Source organism: Triturus cristatus, chromosome 4_2 (genome assembly GCF_964204655.1).
Source record: "Triturus cristatus chromosome 4_2, aTriCri1.1, whole genome shotgun sequence".
NCBI lineage: Eukaryota > Metazoa > Chordata > Amphibia > Caudata > Salamandridae > Triturus > Triturus cristatus.
This window is the reverse complement of record NC_140586.1, coordinates 371,436,740-371,459,878: the sequence shown is the minus strand read 5'-3', so window position 1 is coordinate 371,459,878 and position 23,139 is coordinate 371,436,740. Positions and strand designations below refer to the sequence as shown.

Sequence of the window (23,139 nt, the reverse complement as noted above, 5' to 3'; positions counted from 1 at the left end):
GGTTCTCCCAAAAGAGACATTTAATTTTTCAGGGTTTTTCCCCCTTCATTTGGAGTTTAATCTCATATAACCGATGTGGGACACATACCCCTGTAGCAGCAGGTGTTTCCACTGTGACATGCTCATTCAAGTTCGCTGTCACCAGAAATTCCATCAGGTTCTGGTGAGCTATTGTTACTTCTGCTGCAGTGTGTAGCATTGTCAGAGCCCATTCCCCATTCAGAAGTTGAGTCCTCAGTATTCTGGGCATGTCTGACTTTGAGACCTGCTACATTTTTCTTTTCAAATTGAGGTTTTGATATGGCTTCTCTTCTTCTTTGGAAGTACAATCTGAAGTGTGGGGCATGTCTCTGGACTTTGTACGCTCTTCTTCTCTGTGTTCTGGCCAGCCTTCTCTCTCGGAGTTTCTTGGTGAACCCTGAAAGGAACGAGAAGAACTTGTATCAGTATCCTGATACCTGTCAGGTTTTTTAATGTTATCTCTAAGATCCAGTCTGAGGACTCCTGTTGAGGAGACCACCCCCCAGATTGAGATCTATTCTTTTGTTTTTTATTGTTATTATACCATTTCTTTTTGGAAGAATCAGGTGCTTGCTTTGTGTTATCCTTTTCAGGACCACCCATGAGTTGAGATTTTGTTGCCTGAGCTCCCAAATTATCTCTACCTAATTCAGCGTAGGCGTCTTCAATAATTTTAGGTAATTCACATTCCTGTTGTAAAGGAACAAAATCCCTCAAACGTTGGCGTATTGCCACTGCTGCTGCATCCCCTTTAACGTTAACTCCCTAAGTTCACAGCAGGTTCTGCTCCATACTCATTTTGTATTTGTCTTAATTCATCTGGTATTACTGCTAATGATGGGATACCATGAGTTCTGGTTTATATGGTAGCGAAAACTGTACCCCAAGTGGTACAATACTCCATTTGGAGAGCTATTCCCATTGGCAAGCAGATCGTTAACATTCTACGTTTTTCTTGAGGGCTTGTGTGTTTAAATACTGCCTCTAGCTGTGTTATCTTTTTAGCTATTCAGAATAGCATTTGCTCACGTTTAGTGGGCATTTTACTCATAATTGCGTGTAGCGTTTGTGGTGTTATTTTAGTTGTAGATCCCTTAATTTGTCCTGTTTGTTTAGCCTTTGTTGGCTGAACTGTGAGTGTTCTCATAGCAAACTGTGTCAGGTTTCTGTAAAGTGTTATTATTTCTTTATGAAGTGGAAAAAAGTCTGCCACTGGCATTGAGTCACTATCTGGATGTTGTGTGTAAGCTGTTAGGACTGGCCAAGGGGCTCCATCTCTTCTGAGCGGACCAAGTCTTACTTTGTCTTTTGTGTGGGGGAGGGCACCTTTAAACCAGTTTATGTGCTTCTGTTAGGTGAGTGGAACTTCAATGTCCTCATATGGACAGTATTTATCTGGTGTTTCATCTTCAGTGTAAAAATGAAATGTCTTTGATTGTGCATCTGCTGGTGGGAATTTAACCCATTAATAGAATACCTCTGTTCTATATGATTCATGAGCCACAATCACAAATTTGACTATCCCACCCCTAGCTGAGATGCCATAGTCTGCTAGATTTAAAGTAAGGGCAGTTCTAACATTTTCTAAAAAAATTGTTGAAAATGTTCCAAGGGAACTGAGATGAAGGTTTTATGCACAATAGGAACTGTTTGACCTTCAAGCTTGATAAACCTACAGCCAATACGTAGGATATGCCTACTCAGCTGTGGCAGATAGTTCCCTTCCCACTCCAGACATCTCTGGGGAAACGTGAGTAGGGGTTTCTGAGAATATCACAACTGAACTACTCAGATTTAATCATTAAATTAGTGCCAAACCAACTTTGGTAGTGCCATGTTGTGTAGTTCCTACAAACCTATATAGGATCTGTGCGTTTAGACAACATAAACTGTAGGATTGGTGTCCGGACTGATTCTAGACACCCCCACCGGGTATGTTAGCCTGTGCCACTAGAAACCCCTCTTACCAAGAAGAACATTTTTCTTGACATCTATCGAAGATGACAATCCTGATCCCTCAGGATCGTGGAATCGTTGCGATACTTTTCGCTCAGTCACTCGTGCTCACTTTGTCTCAGAGAGATACACATAATAAACAGTGGGGACAATTTTCAAAAAGCATTTATTGAACAAGGTTCATTCTAGTGTAAAATAGGTGTGCTGAAACAACCATTAGACAGAAACAGATATAAATGATTAGAACCACTAACAGAGTAAAAGGATGGCAGATTTCTACCATTCTGTTAAAACAATGAATACAGGCAAGTATATAAAATACATGGCAGTTATAAATGCGTACTCCAACGATGCGACCGTAACTAGATGTACCTGAGTGTACCTAGCATGTACGTAGGTGTAGAGCCGAGAATCCCTCTAAGATAAAGTCAGTCCCATTACCTGAAGTGAGAGACTGTAGGACCCCATCTTGGTCTCGAGATGGACACCCCGCAAGGGATCTCAGACCACAGCGAGCTGGAGTGTCTGCATGCAGGAACCTTAGCGTCTCACGTCAGTGTGTTGGCATGGAAGTCCTTTTCTCCTCTGACTACCTCAGCAATATATGGTGTTTATGTACCCAAAGTGGTATTCTCAGGGGTTCTACCTTGCTGTGTTAAGTCAGACTTAGGATGACGGAAGGAATGATCCGTATACATAGTTATTATGCAGGCGATGGTAGTCCTGCTGAGTTTCCAAGAATCCTCATGCATAATGGATGAGGCTAGTTTTCAGAGAAAACCCTACATACTGTAAGCAGTATCGTAACTAGGCAACAGGTCAGTGCCAAGAACCATTATGTAGTGTAATGGTAGGGGAGAATATAGGTGAAAGGTTAAGTGACTACCTGAGCCTATATTGGGGTACCTCTATGAAACATAACAGCGGGTAACTATAATCCTTCAAGCTTGAACAAACCTACAGCTAATACATTGGATATGCCTACTCCGCTGTGGTGGATTGTTTCCCTTCCCACTCCAGAAATCTCTGAGTAAATGTAAGGAGGGTTCTCAGAGAAAGCACAACTGAACTATTCAAATTTGACCATTAAATAGGAACCAAACCAACATTGTAAGTGCCATGTTGTGTTGTTCCTACAAATCTATATAGGATCTGAGCGTTTAGACAATATAAACTTAGGGATTGGTGTCCAGACTGATTCCAAACACCCCCGAAGGATATGTTAGCCTTTAGACTGGCTAGCTCACAGTGCCACCATAAGCCCCCCTAACCTTACCAAGGAGCAAATAGTTTCTGGCAACTATTGAATATGACAATCCTTGATCCTTCAGGGATCGTGGAAACAGTACAGTACTTTTCGCTCAGTCACTTGTGCTCACTTATCGCAGAGAGATACACAGAAGAAATAATGGGGACGTATAATCATTTATTGAACCAGTGTCATTCTAGTATAAAACATGTTTGCTGCGAAAATCATTAGACAGAAATAGATGTATAAGATTACAAGCACCGACAGAGTAAATAAAAGGTAGAATCCTACCATGGTGCTAAAGCAGTAAATATATGCAGGCATAGAGATACATGGCAGTAGTCATGTGTACTCAGAAGATGAAATCCCTACCTATGTGTACCTAAGTATACCTATCATGTATGTGGGTATAAAGCCAAGAATCCCCCTAGGAAAGAGCCAACCCCATTACCTGATGGGAGAGAATGAAGGACCCCTTTCTGGTCTTGAGTTGGACACCCCGCAAGGGATGTCAGCCCACAGCATGCTGGAGTTTCTGCATGGAGGAATCTCAGCGTCTTGTGTCATCATGGAAGCTTCTCCTCTGGTTGACCAGTGAATATGTAGTTCTTTTATACCCAAAAGATACCCTCTGGAGTTCTACCTAGATATGTAATGGTTTACTGTTATGTACAGTGGGCCTGTCCTCCAAGGATGACAATAGGGGTGACTTTTGTACAGAGTTATTATACAGAATATATGAACCCTGCTGTGTACATACAGGGCAGGGGATTAAGATATGATACTGGGAATTCTCATGCATGGTAAATGAGGGTAGTTTCCAAGAAACTGATCAACATTTACTCAGCACATAACTGGGTAAAAGGGCAATGCTAGAACCGTTATGCAGAGCAAGGAAAAAAAATATAGGTAAAAAGGTTGTGTGGCTACCTAGGCGTAGATTGGGGTACATTGGGGCTCATAACACCACCTCTACTATCCATCAGGGTGCCATCCATTGCAGATATCCTTCAATAAATGTTCTAATGCTTATTTTATTGCCAAGACACATAACACACCAATGGTATCCGAGTGCTCTATAAGTTCTTTTAGCATAACACATAATTCCATTGACAGATGTGGAGGCCTTCTCTCCCTCTGAGTCATGGCGGCAGCGGTCTTGTTTTTTCCAACGCAGTGGAAGGAGGCACTCAGATCAAAGTCCACTGCCTTACCCCCAGCATCAGAGTCACCGACATCTCAACACCAAAAGATGGTGCACTGCCGTTTCTGTGTAGTGACCAACCAGCTGAGCAGAATCATCACTTCAGGCTACACTTTTGCTCTAGGGAAGACACCTGATGCCAGAGGCTCTTCATGGTCCTAGCCATGACAACACCCTTTTGTTAAAGATTTTAATACAGGACAAACATATGCACCTTTAGATGTCAACCATGTGCTAAAATTATATTTCAAATTATTCTTCTCTGTTTTATTGTTTTATTAATTATTTCAGAAATGTGTTCAAACTGCCTAATGACCAGGGTGGTTAACCTCATATCTGGGCAACTGGGTTCGAGTCTAAAAAAAAAAACTGCCTAGTAGATGTGCTTCTGTTGTTTTATAGTATCATCTGCTTTGGAGAACTAAAATGTCGGTATCCGAAACTCAAATAAAAATTCTCAATAATTCTCTAGCCATTTTTGAGGCTCTAGGTCACAAGAGAGTATTGCTAAATTTAAAACATTTGTTAAAGTGAATGTGTGCCACCAATTGGCAACCTGCTTTTGGTTCAAGCATTTTACAGATTTTATTGTTATCATTTAGACCTTGAATACAAGCAGGGTGGAACAGTATCCACGATTAAGATACTGTTCAGCTTATATCAACTATTGTTTTTTATCATCACCAATCCCTGACATCAACACAACAGAATTAAAAACTGGAGAATTACAGGGTATTATTCCAGTTCCTAGACTAGGAAAATGAAAGTGCGTTAAGTGTTCTTAAGTAGTTATTATGTCCTGCGCTTTGAAAAGAATATGTACAGATGGTGGTGGCATTTTTTTTAGGGAGCCACACACCACCATATCAGTCCTCTTGATTGGCTTCCATGAAAGTCCTTGTAGCCCCTTATGAAAGGTATTGGAAAGTTTTGACCCCTAACACTTCGAAGATCTCCTGTATCTCTCTTTTTCATCATGTTTTGTTCCTATCACCGACTTGTGATGGCCCAAAAGCTCTATGCTATTTATCTTTTTATTTGTGAAATTTTTTGTAATTCTCAAACAAGTGTTGTAATCATGTGTATGATCTCCATTATTTTTAAAAAAGTGACTTACTGAAATAATATAATGCACAGCTTTGTAATGATCAGTGATTAATTGTCGTTACAATTTGAGAATAATAACCGTACTGAGAATCACATCAGGTAATTTTCATGGTTTTCTGTAAGGATTGTTGCAGTGGATTGAGGGCTTGGAGAGTAGATTTTTAGTGGTCGGAACTGGGGCGTAGCTGCAATTGGCGCAACTGGTGCAGTGGCAAAAGGGCCCAGAGCCCTTAAGGGCTTCTTAAAACCTGTAAACTGCTGTATTTTACTGTCCCAGCTGCAGTCAAAGGGTCATTTTCCTTGCTTGCACCAAAGCCCAGGACAACTTAGCTACGCTACTGAGTCAGACTTAGGAAACATTGGTGAGATACTGATGATGCTCTTGGCGTAAGACAACTGGCAAAAATAATTATGATGTGGATTGTAATATGCTAACAAACACATTTCAAATTTTTCTGAATATACATTCTCTTTCAAAGGTCCAGGAATGAACTGTCTAGAACCACCTAATTCGCAAAACAAAAATGAACAAAATATGGAATCGGCATATGAACATGGTAAAACTGTTGCGTACAGTTGCCCAAGAAACTACAAACTTTATGGCTCAGAAACCATAACATGTGAGAATGGAAGCTGGACATCCCCTCCTCAATGTATTGGTCAGTATACAATTATGTAAAAGGTAACTTAAAGGTTTTTAAATGTATTTTTTCTAAGACAATCAAGCATATTGTATTGCATTGTAATTGCATTTATATAGCACTTATTACCCCTGAAAAGGCATCAAAACACTTCTTCAGTGAGTAGAATGCTAGTTCGGGACCCATAAAAGATTTGTTATGAATTTGTATAGTGAAATATGAAAGTAATTTGAGTAGTGGATATGTTAGTCAGTTATTTAGATTGAGAAGGATAGTGGAGGGATAGAAGAGGGAAAAAGGTTTGCATTTAGCATTTATATAGCGCTTGCTACCCCTGATAAGGTGTTGAAGTGCTTTTTCCGGGTTGTAGCAAGCGACTCTGGAACTCATAAAGGATTAGTGGTGTTAGTATAGTGAAATATGAAAGTAATTTGAGAAGTGGAAGTTTTAGTCTGTTATTTGGATTGAAAATGATAGTGGAGGGATAGAAGAGGGAAGAATCTAGAAATCTTTTTTTTGTTTGTTTTGGAGCTCATTGCAGTAGAAGGAGGCTTGGGATGAGTAAAAGGGAAGTGGAAGGGGAAGAGTCAGAGGGAAGGATTTAGAAAGGCCTGTTTTGGGAGATCAGAATAATAGAAGAGGTATGAGATGATGCAAGGAGGCATAGAGTAGGGAAGAGTGTAGAAAGGGTTATTTGGGGGATCATAGTAGTGGTATGGGATTTGGGATGAATGAGAGTTGAGGTAGAGGATATATTGAAAGCGGTATAGGGTGAGAAATAGGGTAGTGCATTGGATATGCTGAATTAGAAGAAAATAAATAAATATATAGATCCATAAGTACATGGAAGGTATATAGATGCATCAGGGGGGAAGTAGATGTGGATTAAAGATTCATTAAGTAAACTCCGGCTTTCAAGTGTTGTTGTATTTTATATTAATTTTAAATACATATATATTCATATATATATATTATCTACTGGCGGTCGCCAGTAGATAGTTATAGTTAGGACCGTGTTTCCATAGGAAATCTGAAAATTCTATTTTGAATAACTTTGGCGCCGGTTGACGAATCCTTGCGAAATTTTCAAAACTAATGGGGCGCTCCGCTCAGCTCCTACCCTGAAAGTCTCGGGGCGATTCGTCAAGTGGGGGCCGGGAAAAAAGGGGGGTCCCAAAACGCGTTTTCCCCATGCATTTTCCCATAGGAACTTTAGTCGAAGTTACAGCCCGAACGGCTGAACAGAATTACTTGAAATTTGGCAGAGAGGTAGTCCTCAAGTCAGGGAAGTGCCTTTTGCAGGTCTGGTGTCTATCTGTTCAGTAGTTCCTGAGAAAATAGCATTTAAAAGCATATAAATATCTATAAGCGCATACCGTGCGCGCACCGTGCGAGCACCTTAACGTGCGCGAGCGTAATTCTGATTGGTGGTTACATGTTAGTCAACGTTCGAATCGGTCGAAATCAGGAAGTGTCGGCCGCCATTTTGTTTGTTTTCAGTGGGAGAGTGAAAAAGGAAGGTGGCGAACGTGAAAAGGGGGCAGGGTAGAGAGTTCCTGACCCCCTAGTCTTTGTCAGGGGGTCCCTGAAGGACCCCGAAGGCAGATTTATTTTATTTATTTTTAAATCGTGGGGGTGCGCGCACCGTGCGCGCACGGTGAAAAACTCCCCCCCCAAAAAAATGTATAAATTTAATACGTAGTTTATTGTAAAATAAATATATTAAAAAAATAATAATACATACTTAACTTAGCATTTAAAAAAACGTACAAATTCACTGAAAAAACCATAGGTTTCATACACGTTATAGTTAGGAATTAGCATTTAGAAAACCTTGCAAATTCACTTAAAAAACCATAGGTTTCACACGTTATAGTTAGGTGGATATTTCACTCGTAAAAAACCAATGAAATTCCCCGTTATAGTTAGTTCAGATAACTATAACTCGCGCGACCGCCACTCTATCACAAGGATGATGTCATCAGTGATGTCATGAGTGATGTCACTGACCATGTCATGAGTGATGTAATATGTGACGTCATCAGCAGTTCATTGCGGGCGCGCGAGATATAGTTATCTGAACTAACTATAACGGGGGAATTTCATTGGTTTTTTACGAGTGAAATATCCACCTAACTATAACATGTGTGAAACCTATGGTTTTTTAAGTGAATATATATATATATACCACCAACAGAAGATTACGTTACACTCCAGGGATTCTGTTCCAGCAATTTAAATTTTATTTCATTTCCACCATCGCCAACGCGTTTCGACCTTCACGGTTTTGATCACGGTTACCTTATGATATATATCTCCAAAACAAACTCGGAGCACTCACAGGGTCTTATTAGAGATTTATTTCAATGAGCAGATGCGTTTCGTTGATTTGCCTTCCTCAATGCTCAAAAATTCGACACTGCAAAGTTAATTAAATAAATTTCAAAATCATTTCTACTGATCCTTTTGGACGATATCATCATGACAAACAAAGAAGGACTACTGCCATTACAGTTCACATACTGTTATTGTGGCGGCCATACTGGAATGTTGTTGCATTCATATAATCCAAACAGCTGTACTTTGTTTTTTTTATATTCCTCAGAATTCCTGAGAAAATACAATAGTACTGAGTGTCTCGTTCAAGGATGGCCATAATAATTTCAGTCCTCCTCATAATTCCACCCTGAAGGGGCTGCCCTTAAAAAAAAAAAAATATATATATATATATATATATATATATATATAGATACATATATTTGTAATTCAATAGGGAAGCTATTGTAGATAAGGTTAAAAGGTATACTTATTTATGCAGTCACTTATATACATGTTAAAAACATAGAATAATGTAACTATAAGTAATATGTTCATTTGTTAAGCAGAGCTAATTAATACCTATATTTTTGAAAAACATGATTCTTCTGCACGTTTATATAGAGCAATACACATACATAGGTACATATCTTTAGTCCAAATTATGCTTATATACAGAGGGATATGCTGTATATTTCGGTTTGCGTATGGAGTTTATGTGAGGAAGAGCCAATTCTTGATTAATTTTCTGAAGATAAGGTTGCACCTGTGGATCTTATGTGGGGGGAAAAGAGTTCAATAGCTTGGCTGCTTGAATAGAGAAGGATGTGCCACCCATGGATCTTTTCTTGTAATTCTTCAAAAGACAAATGTGATGAGACAAATTGAAACTATTACCGATTTAAGGAGACTTAAGCCACATCTATGATAATTACACATTATTAACAGCTTATTATCAAAAGCCTTTTATTTAGTACTTTCAAAATTAAAAGACATTCTTCCAGATTTACTATTATTTGGTGCGAGGTAGTGCAGCACCAAAGTTTGCTGTGCTACCTTGCTAAAAGGAGAAAGAAAACATGTGTCATATCTACTATTTTCATATCTAGATTTTCTCTCCACCAGCTCTTTTTTTTTTTTTTTTTTTTTTTTTTTTTTTTTATTGTTGAAACTGAAGGTGTCAAGCAACATTCAAGTTAAGACAGAAAGTATCGCATTACAAAAAACCAAAAACATCTCAGATACAATGACTCAAGATCTTTGTACAATAACAAAAACAATTAGAAGATGACCTGAATGAAAAGAGAGTCAAAAAAAGTTTTCCCAAATTTTTTCGAATTTTCTCCCCCCTCCAATCCTCGCTGCATAGTTACGCTCGCTAATCTTAACTCTTTGCATTTTACGCAACCATTCATAGAAAGATGGAGTCTGAGTTGATCGCCAATTCTGAAGAAGCAATGATCTTGCCACTGCCATGCAGATAAACAGGAGTTTAGTATGTGAAACAGAGATATTTAAATTCTGGTCCAAACCGTGCAGCATCAAATTGGAATTAAAAGATATCTGGATATGCAAAATAGAAGATAAAAAAGCAAAAATATCTCTCCAGAACTCTTTGATCATGCAACATTCAACTGTGACGTGTGTCCAGTTAGCGGGGGCAAAATTTTGACAACGAAAACAGATCGGTGCATAATTACTAAACATTTTGGCAATTACTGCCGGGGTATAATAGAGGAGCCATTTCCCAAAAAATATCATTCTGCGCCAATTGGCTCCCCGTAAAATGGAGAAATTATATTTATTAATAGTCCGCCACGTCGTTAAGGATAAAACCTGCTTTTCGTGTTCCCACCATTTTTGGACTGCTTTCGATTCTAAATCGTCTTGTTTGGTCTGAGCAAGATGACGTTTCCACTCACCAGGTTTCCTAATTAAAGTAGTATTAAACAGGAGATCGTTGTTAAAAGGGGAAATCTGAGTAAAGGAGGTGGGGGCAAACGACATTAAAAGTTTATAAATTAAATCATAAGACCCGGCTAACAAAAAGTTGCCTGAAAGTAGTAGGCGCATCTCGGGCGGAGTTAACCACCTAGAGTGATGTAAAAAATCGCCTACTGTACTAAAGCCGGCTTTAGACCAATAGCCCATTAAATGCGGGCTTACCACCTGTCCTCTTGAGGAAAGTAAATTAATCAGTAAAGAGGAGGTATTGAAGAGAGAGATAGAGTATCGACTAATCAAAGCCTTACGCTTCATAAAGAACCAAGCAATTATTTTATACCTAACCAATTTTGGAGATTTAGGTATTTGAAGAGGGGAAGATATTTGACTCTCTGAAAAAATTAAATCGAAAAAAAAACTAATATAATAATTTGGAATCGGGGAAGGAACCTTGAGACGAGTTAAGTACTGAGCAAAATATGCGTAGTAATACTCTCTAATGTTTGGAAGTGCCAGACCGCCATTATCTAAACCCTCGTAAAGGGTAGTCAACGCAATCCGGGGCTTTTTATATGACCACAAAAAACTTGAGAATAAGGATTCTATTTTAGAAAAGAAAGACCCAGGGAGAAAACACGGGATTGTTGAAAACAGAAAGTTAAATAGTGGTAAAATGGACATTTTAATCAGGGCAACTCTGCCTAGTAATGATATAGGTAATTTATTCCAGCGAATTAACATCGAACGAACCCTTTGGAGGAGGGGAACAAAATTCAAACCGAAAAGATCTGTAACTGAAGAAGAAAAAAACACCCCCAGATATCTTTTAGGTTTATTATTTATGCAACCTCGTAGATCCGGATGTAATTCTGGAATGTGATTGCCACAAATCAATATTTCGGTCTTTTTTTTATTAATCCTATAGCCCCCGAAAGATTCATATTGCTCAAAAATCCGAAATGTCTGAGCTTGAGACTGCAAATCGGATTTAATGAGCAACATGATGTCGTCAGCATAAAGTTTTATTTTAGACATAAATGGGATTGGAGGTGCAATCTCTGCGGACTTACGAATAGCTATTGCGAGGGGTTCGATAAAAAAGGCGAACAGAATCGGTGATAAGGGGCACCCCTGACGAGTTCCACGGTTAACTGCAACAGATCCAACCAAATGTGAATTAATAATAATATTAGCTTTTGCGCCAGAATAAAGATTACGAATAAAATTGATAACGATGCCTGGTTCTCCACCAGCTCTTGTGCACTTTTTGTTACCATGCACCAGTGCACACACACTTACACCTTAGTGCAAGAGTGTGTGCATTTTGTAAAGCGTGGCTTTTGTTCTGGAAGGAGAACCTTCCAGTACAAAATGTGTGCCTTAAGGGTTTCCTCCATTGCACATGTGCTGTATAACACACCATACATTCAAAGCTGGAAAAACAATGATAAATGAAAACATTTCTCCTTGATATGCTTGCCTCAATGAGGCATAAGGTTTTGCCACAAGGCCCGTCTATCAATGTTAGTAGAGAGGGATGTCCCTCAAACCCATGGGCGAAGGCACGGAAATTCCCATGTACTATCCATGGAACACACCCTTGAAGCAAAGTAGGGCAAATAAAATACAGTCCAATGCAAATCTTGATCTTCATTGAATAGTAAATCTCATTGCTAAACTTTACACTGGGTTTGCATCGTTAAAGTAAGACCTATAATATTATCCTGCCGAATCATTTCTGCATAAAATTGTTTTTTTCAATCATCAATGGCATTTGGTTAAAAGGTGATCCAAGATCTGAGTATATACCAAGGACTCTTAATTTACCACAGTGGTATGTACTCTTTAGCAAGGAACCCATTTCCTGACCATAATACTATGGAAACTACATTTCCATTTGAAAATATACAGTACCTGGCAATAGAACTGGAAAAACAGCGACAGTACAGTTATATATGCACTTGGAATTTAATATCTTGTTCTATTTGTTGTGCAAAAGACAGTCAAGTTTTGGACCAGATAAAGGCAAAGGTAGAATCATGCTGCATTTTGTTTTATATGAATTTAGGTCTGGCCTAGAGACAGCTTTCTTTGGATATTGGCAACTGACCAATTCTATTCAATACAAACATGGGCTCTCATTACGAGTGGCTTGTAAAATTACTCTTATTTTCCTTGCAACCATATTAATCGCTACTGAAAATTTCTGTTCATTTCATAGTGGAAAAATAACAGTGGATATGAGTTATTCAGGAATAACACTGAAATCTGATTTATGGTGCAGATTGTTACATTTTTCCTCAGTATTCTACCCAAAGAGTTTGGCTGTATAAAGCAGGTGAAATATCCAAGTAGAATACCAATGAGAAAGTAGTGTTCTAGCTGAGCTTACTAACTACAGTGATAGAGTCTGGTGTATGTCTAGGTCATGTTTGTTCCTTCAAATAACTTCTATTCAATCATTATCCTTGCACGGCAATAACCATGGAGGCAGTTACAATGTTATGTAAAATTATAAATTCAACTTCGCACTTTGTTCAGACATTGTGACAATGATAAGCCCCTATGGGCATCTCAATATGTCTCTGAACCTCTGTGGACACTGCCACAGCACCACCATGTTGGACAAGCTATTAGAAGCACAGAAATTTAAGAAACCGGTAATTCTCTCTTTGCAATCACGGAAGACGCACAGTCTAAGTAGTATTTGAAACTGAGGAAGGAAAAGCCAAAGCAGTGAATGTGAGGGACTCCAATACGGTGACCAACAATGAGGGAGCAAGAGACAAATAACACATGAAAAGATGCCAAGTTCCATCTCTCTGGTTCTCCCTCTAACCAGTGTGAGTGCTATCATTCCTTTGCTTGCCCTGACCCAGAAGGGAAAGTCTATTTTGTTCTTTGTATGTGGACCTCGGCTAGAAAGAGTTGAACTTCGATATGCTCCAACCTTTCTGGGGAGCTCTATAAACCCTGTTCCTCTGCCTTACTCTGCTGAGTCAATTCCTCTTTTCCTAGGCTCTTCTGAATTTAACCATGATAGTGCACTCCCTCTACCCCCAAGATAGACCACCTTCCAAAACCACCTGAAGGTTTGCATGAGAAGGCAAAGTGAATGGATTTCACTAACCTAGAGACGTATACAAAAGTGGAAGATGCTTATGAAAACTGTGAAGTGCCATATCATTTCTAGGCTACAATGTACTGTACAGCCAAGATTTGTACTCAGGAATATAAAATTGCCTCAAACTTATATTCATGTGAGCCATCCACAAGTACTGACGGAGCGGGATTGATCGAAATGGATCCTCCTGATTCAACGGTGATAGGTTATTTATACCATCAAGAATGCGGTTGGTCCCCCAAATTTAACTGCAGGTAGACATTAGGGTTAATCACAGAGGAGACTACTCCATCTCCACTATGACTAATCCCCTCCGACTGCCCTGAGAAGTAATGGCTGCCAGAGGCTGACCTGTCATTCTGCCCACATAATGTAGATGAAGTTGAAGTTGAAGTTGAAAAAGCTTATAAAGCGCACTGTGACCAAGCGGTTTCCTGGCGCTGGTAGATTGCATGCATGGGATGAAGTGACAGGGAGGGTTAATGAGAGAGGAACGCTAGGGTGAACAGGTGAGTCTTGAGTGCCTTCCTGAAGTGTGGGTAAGAGGTTATGGACCTCATAGAAAAAGGAAGGTCGTTCCAAAAACGAGGAGCAAGAACAGAGAACCTGGTGCCGCCTGCTCTCAACTTGCGGAAACGGGGGATGATGAGGCGGACCTGGTTGGAAGAACGAAGAGTACGGCTGGGGATGTAAGGTGTGATCAGTGAGTTGATGAAGAGAGGGGCAGTGTGAGCTAGGGCCATGAAAACAATGCATCCCATTTTAAAAAGGGTGCGGTACATAATGGGGAGCCAGTGAAGGGATTTGAGAAGGGGAGAGACATGATGATATTTAGGAAGTTGGTGGATGAGACGAGCCGCCTGATTCTGGATGGTTTGGAGACGTCGCAGCTCATAGGCAGGGACTCCCGCATAAAGGCAATTGCCGTAGTGTAAACGGGAGAGGACCATGGCCAGGACGAAGAGCATCCGAGGAAAAGAAGCGAGAAATCTTACGGATAATACGTAAAGCAAGAAAACATGAAGAGACAACGGAGCTGATCTGTGGATGCATGGAAAGATCCTTACTGATTCTGATACCAAGGGTTCGTACAAAGGCAGAGGGGGCGGGGGGGGGGGGTACCAAGGCTGGGAGGCCAAAAAGCTGAGGACCAAGGGTTGGAGGTTCCACCAGTAAGGATTAGCTCCGTTTTATCCGGGTTAAGTTTGAGGTGATTTGAACTCATCCAGTCAGAGATAAAGATAAGTGTACTTTGGAATTTAGGAAGGGGGTTGGACAAGGGGGAAAGATCAAATATTAACTGGAGGTCATCCGCGTAGTTGTACACGGTGACCTCCTGGTTAAGCAGAGATGCAATGAGAGGATAAATGTAAAGGTTAAAGAGAAGGGGGGAAAGAGAGGAACCCTGGGGAACCCCACAAGACACCGTACGTGGTGGGGCAGAGAAGCCAGAAAGCTGGACAGCTTGTGACCGGCCCTGGAGAAATGAGGCGAGCCACAAGAGGGCGGTGCCCTGGATGCCTGCCGCCCTGACACGATCGAGAAGGATGGTATGGTCGACCGTGTCAAAGGCAGAGGAGAGGTCGAGAAGTACCAGGGCCTGAGGGATGTTAGAATCCGCATTGTTCTTGAGCTCGTCCAAGACAGAAAGGACCACAGTCTCGGTGGAATGGACCGGGCGAAAACCAGCTTGGTAGGAAGCCAGAAGATGATTGTTCTCGATGTACGTGGACAGACAAGAGGTAATATAGCTCTCCAGGACCTTGCCTAAATAGGGAAGCAATGAGATTGGCCTAAAATGAGAGGGAAGGGTAGGGTCAGAGCCAGGTTTTTTTAGGATGGGGATGACCGTGGCAGATTTGAATTGAGATGGTACAATTCCCTGAGAGATAGAAGAATTTAAAAGGGCCAGAGGGGGATCAGGGCAGCCAGCAAGCAGTTCTCTAAGAATGCGTGCTGGTCCGCAGTCAGCTGGGGAACCTGATTTGATCTTTGAAAGCAAAGTCAAGTAGGTTTCTTTGGGAATGGGGGGGAAATGAGTAAGAGAAGAGGTCAGAGGAGGAGGGGAAAAGTAGTGGAGTTGGGAAGAGGGTGGTAGAATGTTAGATTTGATAGTGGTGATCTTATCAAAGAAATAATCATTAAGAGATAGACAGAGGGTGTGTGAAGGAATAGGGTTGGAATTGACTCGGTCTGATGCGGCCAGATTGTGGACAATGGAAAAAATCTCCTTAGGTTTATTGGCTGCTAGTAAAATTTTACCGGAGAAATAGTCAGTTTTAGCTGATAAAATCGCTCTCTTATAGTTGGCCAGACGGGATCGATATTGGTCCTTCAGGGCAGGACTGTAATAACGCCTCCACAGGCGCTCTGACTGGCGAAGTGCTAATTTAAGAGCTTTAAGGTCGCTAGTGAACCATTTGTTGGCATCGTGGGGGCGGCAGACTTTAACTGTCCTGAGCAGGGCGATCCGATCACATAAAGTGGAAAGCCAGGTGTTAATGACGTCCACTTGGAGGTCAAGGGAGAGGGCTGACAAATCCGGGACAGATGTGGTCAAAGAAGAGAGAAGGGAACTGAAATCCAGCCGATTCCAATTGCGAGCAAGAACATTCTTAGGCAGGGGGGCTTATGAGTGGCTGTTAAATCGATAGCAAAAGAAATAAGCGAATGATCAGACCAGGTGCAGGGGAGGATGGTGGTTGAAGAAATAGCCCGATTGGCTGACCAGATCTGGTCGAGAATATAGCCATGGACGTGGGTGGGGGCGTTGATATGGGAAGTGAAGTTAAGGCAACGAAGAGTGTCAGAGAAGTCCTTGGAAGCAGGGTCCTCCCTAGGGTCACTGGGCCAATAATTGAAGTCGCCCAACAGAAGAACGGACAAATTATTGACCACAAGAGTGGCAAGAAGTTCCTGTAGGTCAGGTACAAAATTGGGCGTAGTATGAGGCGGACGATATACAAGAACTAAGGTAAGAGGAAATATCAGATTGACTGAGCGAGCCACAACAAAATCGATTTTGGGTATGGGGGGAAAGGACAGTGGCTGAAACTGGAAAACGGACCTAATAATCAAGGCCACGCCCCCACCGACTTGACGGAGATGACGGAATTACAGATCAGTTTTCACAGGCAGTCACCACCAGGAAACCCGCAGTGGTAAGGGGCAGTCAAAACTGCTAAATTCTCCCCTCTCAGTGGTAGAGGACCCCAGAGGCGGGTCTTTTTAAATTTAGAAAAGAAAAATATAAAAATGCATTGACAGGAACTGTGACACAGTGATGGCCTTTTCTGCCAAGGAATTATAAATGACTGCCAGTTTGGCTAATTTCTAACTATAATGTCCCTGAAACCTGTGTTTTTTTCAGTGAATTTCGATGTTTTTTTAACTAGCAGTCACGTTTGCAGAGTGGTGGAGAAAAGGGGCTGGGTCTCCAACCAGAGCACAGGAATTCTGCTGCGTAGGACTTACGGGAGGTATCAGGAGGGCTTCTTGGTCCCCAAGGGCCCTCAGGAGTAAAATGGACTTCATCCCCCAACCAGTAGTGCGTCAGGAGGCGCGTTTGCAGAGTGGTTGAGAAAGGGGGGCGTGGCCTCAGAAGACCTCTTTGCAATCCCACTAGAGGTAACAGGAGGGGTAGTTGGGCCCCAAGGACGTCCTTGGGGGCCAACAACCCCTCCTATTACCTCCAGTAAGACCCATATTTGAGATGTCATCAGTGATGTCACTGACCATGTCATGAATGATGTAATATGTGATGTCATCAGCAGTGCATTGCGGGAGCGCGAGTTACAGTTAGCTGAACTAACTATAACGGCTAATTTTCTCTGGCTTTGTACGTGAAATGTCCAACTATCTATAACGTCCCTGAAACCTGTGTTTTTTTCAGTGAATTTCTAATGTTTTTTAAATGCTAATTTCTAACTATGCCTACAGAGGTAGGACATGTGCAGAAAGAGGGAAAAAGGCACAGAAAGAAGCAAGATAAATGCAGAAAGAGGCAACAGAAGTCCAGAGAGACGAATAAAGGTGCCGAAAAAAGCAAGAGATGTGCACAAAGAACCAACAGTGGAGCAGAAAGAGACCCTGTTGCAAAGTCATACTGTGCACCCAACTTTTTGCTGATGGGTACTGATGGTAACTGACTCTGTCTAAGCAGGCCTAGAGCCAGTGCTATGCTAAAAGACACTTAGAATACAGTGAAAACACCTACATACACTAGGGAACACTATGCATTGGGTACCCCTGTGATTGGCATGACCTCTTCTGTAAGGCCCTAGTACATATTAGGGCAGGGGGATTAAAACTATCTCTAAGACAGAGGTGCAGAAAGATGCTTCTTTAAGTAGTAGTGACTTTTGCAGAGTGGTGGAGAAAGGGCGCTGGACCTCCGACCAGCGCTCAGGAATTCCTCTGCATAGGACTTAAAATAGGTACCAGGAGTTCTTCTTGGCCCCCACAGTCCCTCAGGAGTAAATTGGACTTCAGAGTGGTGGAGAAAGGGGGGCATGTCCTCCGAAAACGTCTTAGCAATTCAACTCTGTGGGACTTATTGAAGGTAACAAGAGGGGTATTCGGCCCCCAAGGACAACCTTGGGGCCAACTACCCCTCCTATTACCTACAGTAAGCCCCACACAGCAGGATTGCTAAGTTCTCATAGCAGGCCATGCCCCTTTGCCCACCACTCTGCAAATGCACTCCCTGGCGCGCTCTTGGATGGGGTTGGAAGTCCCCTTTGCTGCTAGTGGTCCTTTAGGGGCCAACTAGCCTACCTCTTACCTTCAGTAATCCCCACACAGTGAGATTGCTGAGAGGTGGTCAGAGGCCATGCCACCTTTCCCTACCACTCTGAAACGTCCCTCCTGGGGCATTCAAAGTTGGGGTATTAAGTCCCCTTCATTCCTGAGGGTTCCTGGGGGCCAACTAGCCCACCAGGTACCTCCAGTAAGCGCTCCATACCTGGATTGCTGAGAGTGGTTAGATGCCACGCCCCCTTTTTACACCACTCTGCAAATGCAGCCCTTGGCGCACTGCTGCGCGGGGGATGAAGTCCACTTGTGTCCTGAGGTCCTCAGGACACAACAGGAATGAATTCCCCAACTTACAACGCGCTGGGGGCGCCTTTGCACAGTTGTGCAGGGAGGTGGCGGGGCCCCCGGAGAGATGTCGGCTTTTTTTTTCTATTGTATTTTTAGAAGGGATGATGTGTGGCCCCCCTGTTTTTTTAGCATTTTTGTGGCCCTGGAGACTCCATCCCTTTTTTATATTTATTTCTTGGGAAGGGGCACCCCTTCCCTAAGCCACTATTCGCCCCGGGGCGGCCTGCCTTTTTTTTTCTTAATTGGGAGGGGGCCGAGTGGCCCCCCTCCCAGTCCACTTCTGGCACCAGGGACCCCATCCCCCAGGGCGTGGTCAGCCTTTTTATATTTTTATTTTTTTCTTCTGGAGGGGGGCCACAGGCCAATCATGGCCCTGGGGACCCCATCCCCCAAGGCTGGCCTGTCCGTTTTTTTAAAATTATCTTCACAGGGCAGGGGGGCAGGGGGGCTTTGTGGCCCCCCTCCTAGGCCACGTTTTACCCCGGGGATCCCATCCCCGGGGTCTGGCCTCTCCATTGGGGACTGTGGGGAGAGCCCCAATGCCCCCATGGTTGCACCGGCTCCCTGCCTCCTGTGGCAGCTGGTATTGCTTTTGCACAAGGGGAGCTGCTGACACCCCCATGTCCAAAAGCAATCCTGCTGTGCTTCATTGAAACAAGAGCATATTTTCCTGCTCTTGCTTCAATGAAGCAAAGCAGTGTTTGCTATGACAGGGCGGGAGCCATCCTGTCCTGTCATAGCAAACAGCAATGTCCCGGGGTGGGCACTCCGGGACATTGCAGGAGCCAACCCTGGGGGTTTGCGGTCCCCAGGGCCATCAAGGGCTTCAGGAGGCGGGCCACGCAGCCCCCTTCTCATGTGTTTAAAGCCCTGGGTAGGTGGTGGTCCCTGGGGCCAGGGGTCCATAACAGACCCCCTAATTTGAATAAACAGTGCCCCAAGGAGGTGGTGGTCCCCAGAGTAGTGTGGGGGAGCAGCTGACATGCATCTCCCATGTGCAAAAGCAATCCTGCTGTGCTTCATTGAAACAAGAGCATATTTTCCTGCTCTTGCTTCAATGAAGCAAAGCAGTGCTTGCTATGACAGGGCGGGAGCCATCCTGCCCTGTCAAAGCAAACAGCAATGTCCCGGGGTGGGCACTCCGGGACATTGCAGGAGCCAACCCTGGGGGTTTGCGGTCCCTAGGGCCGTCAAGGGCTTCAGGACGGGTCCACGCAGCCCCCTTCCAATGTGTTTAAAGCCACGGGTAGGTGGTGGTCCTCGGGCTGGGGGTCCATAACGGACCCCCTAATTTAAATAAACAGTGCCCCAAGGAGGTGGTGGTCCCCGGGGCAGTGTGGGGGGGCTTGAGCCCCCCACACACATTATTTATTTCAGCCCAGGGAGGTGGTGGGTCCCGGGATTTGGGGGCCCCCCACAGGCCACCACACCATAATTTGGCATGCCCCTGGGACCTGGCCCACCCGGGGGATTTTTAAGAAACGGACCACGCTTTTTTTTTTTTATAATTACGGCTGGATTCGCGGACCCCACTCAAATTTGGCTGAAATTATTTTTTAAAATGCTTTTTTTGGGCCCTGGGGGTCCCTGTGGGACCTCCTAAGCAGGCCTTGGGGTCAGGGTATTTCTACCCTGCCTTTTCTTGTATATATATATATTGTAGAACAATCCCGATATATCAGAAGGCTGTCTGGCAGGGCGGTCCGTGCAGGGGCAATCGGCAGCCCCAAATATGCAACACCAACCAATTCCAAATACGAAATCAAGCACGGACACCGAGGAGATATGCAGTACGATTTGGTTTATTCGCTGCAACCAAAACAGCAGCGAATAAACCAAATCGTACTGCATATCTCCTCGGTGTCCGTGCTTGATTTCGTATTTGGAATTGGTTGGTGTTGCATATATTGCACTGCACTATGGGAGTTGATGTTCTCAAGTTGTCACGTGATTAAAAATATTTTAAAAAGCACGCCCAAGCGCACGTTGGTGTCTCCTTCCTCCTGTGATTAAGGCTACACAGCCGAAACGTTAGGAAAAGGGAAGTAGGCACTGCTGGACTGTGCGGAAGCTTGAGCTGCAGTATTGGGCCTCATATCCTTGTTTTGCATGGCGAGTGCTTTCTTTGGGATGTTCCGTGCCCATGATGAGGTCGCCCTGAAGAGTCTTGGGCTCCAGAAATGGAAAAGTGTTTTGTATGTTAAGTGAGGAGCCTGACTCACTCACGCCCCCAACCTACCAAGGACATGCTATTTAGCAAAAGAATGGGACGCGTGTGGAAGGGATTCGAGCAGGATGATTCCTGCTACGATCGTGCTGCAACGGATGGTTTCTGCTGGTCGCACGCAGAATGGAAACACTGCGGCATTTCACCTGACTCCTTTTTCACCTAAACCACTTGAACATCAGTGCAGGTATGGAGCATTATGTCCAACAAGGCTCAAATATAAGGACTTCCAATTTTAATATGCAACACCAACCAATTCCAAATACGAAATCAAGCACGGACACCGAGGAGATATGCAGTACGATTTGGTTTATTCGCTGCAACCAAAACAGCAGCGAATAAACCAAATCGTACTGCATATCTCCTCGGTGTCCGTGCTTGATTTCGTATTTGGAAGTGGTTGGTGTTGCATATATTGCACTGCACTATGGGAGTTGATGTTCTCAAGTTGTCACGTGATTAAAAATATTTTAAAAAGCACGCCCAAGCGCACGTTGGTGTCTCCTTCCTCCTGTGATCAAGGCTACACAGCCGAAACGTTAGGAAAAGGGAAGTAGGCGCTGCTGGACTGTGCGGAAGCTTGAGCTGCAGTATTGGGCCTCATATCCTTGTTTTGCATGGCGAGTGCTTTCTTTGGGATGTTCCGTGCCCATGATGAGGTCGCCCTGAAGAGTCTTGGGCTCCAGAAACGGAAAAGTGTTTTGTATATGTATATATATATATATATATATATATATATATATATATATATATATATATATATATATAGTATTATATATGTAAGCAAAGTAGAAAAAATTAGAAGAAAAGAAATGAAAATATATACAGAAATAAACGGAAAATAACCATTGAGAAGTAATGATTAAATAAAAAAGCATATATTAACTCTCCATATTAACTGGTAATGGATGATAAAAAAGGAAGGTAGAAGTATTAAAATGAGAAAGTAAATGAGTATAGTAGGATGAAATAGGAGATATGCAAAATATGTAGGGAAGGAGAAAGAAATGAAAGAAGAGAAAAGGTAGGAAAAGGATAGGGACAGAAAACATAAAAGACAGAAGAACAAAGTGAACATACCTATGAAGTACATAAAGAGTTGAGGGTTGTGACAGCACATAAGGGCGATGTCACGACAGGAACCTCGACGCAGCTGACAAGAGGCAATACAGACCACAACAAAAAAAAACAATAATGACGCAGTCCTGGGGATGCACGTCAAACAATACCTTGAATGAAGTAATAAAAATAAAAGGCTAACTAGAAAACAGGTTACATTAGGAAAGATGCACACAAATAGATTAGATGAATGATAACATTTAACTTGAGTATCATTAGAGTTATCTCAAAGCAGTCTCAATGCATTACTGGACTCAGGTTAAAGAAATCTTTGAGGTATCCTTCTCTTCTACTGTGCATTGATCAATAAAACATTGCAGTAACACAGGATCCTCATAAGTCATAGTTTTGTTTTTATATGTTACTTTAAACAAACTGGGATGAAAAAGTCAAAATCTTGAGTTCAAACAAGAAGAGCTGGACTCATATCCAGGATTACTTTCCTCCTGCCTGCCTTGGCTTTTGCAAAATCCTGTGCAAAGAATACTGCAAACCAGACCAAGAAATTCTCCCTTTGGCCCTAGCTGCTTTAATAATTTGAAAAAATTCAGCATATTCCAGGAAGTAGATGATGACTCCTCTAGCTTTTTCTGATGATGACGAGTGATTGGTAGAATGATCCAGTCGATACGCTCGCTGTATATTTAATAATGGAGATGTGGGAATTTCTAGAATCTTAGAGAGAAATGTTTGAAAAAATGATACAGGATCATTACCTTCCACCCTCTCCGCCAAACCATAAATGTAAAGATTGTTTTGTCTGCTCCGATTTTCTAAGTCCTCAGGATGCCTTTTTGAATGAAATACCTCAGATTGTACATTTGTAAGAGTCTGTATAGTATCTTCAATGTCACTAAATATTTGCTCCACATGTGGGACCAATTATCATTTAAAATCTGCAGCTTATTTTCTTCCATATAGGGCTTAAGAGCTCAGATCTCTTAAAGCAGTAGTTCCATTGAGATACATTTGGATGTTTTTGTGGGAGATGGAGGGTTTTTCTAACTCTTTTAGTAGCTTGAGGGGCACTTAAGCTGTATTTAGAACCCATTATAAGGCAAGTTGTGCTGTTTCTATTAGAAGACGCGTTGGGTGTCGATGTCGACACTTGACTTCTGCCCTCCATAT

At 42.5% G+C, this 23,139-nt stretch overlaps 1 protein-coding gene across 2 annotated transcripts in view; it reads left to right on the top strand.

The window, feature by feature from the left end:
• Positions 1–23,139, top strand: part of LOC146833911 (complement factor H-like) — a 601,647-nt gene that overhangs the window by 332,573 nt on the left and 245,935 nt on the right. For both annotated transcript variants that reach the window (XM_085601821.1, XM_085601820.1), the window contains exon 13: positions 6,017–6,196. In XM_085601821.1, the coding sequence (XP_085457947.1) occupies positions 6,017–6,196 (180 nt within the window). The remainder of the gene's footprint in view (positions 1–6,016; positions 6,197–23,139) is intronic.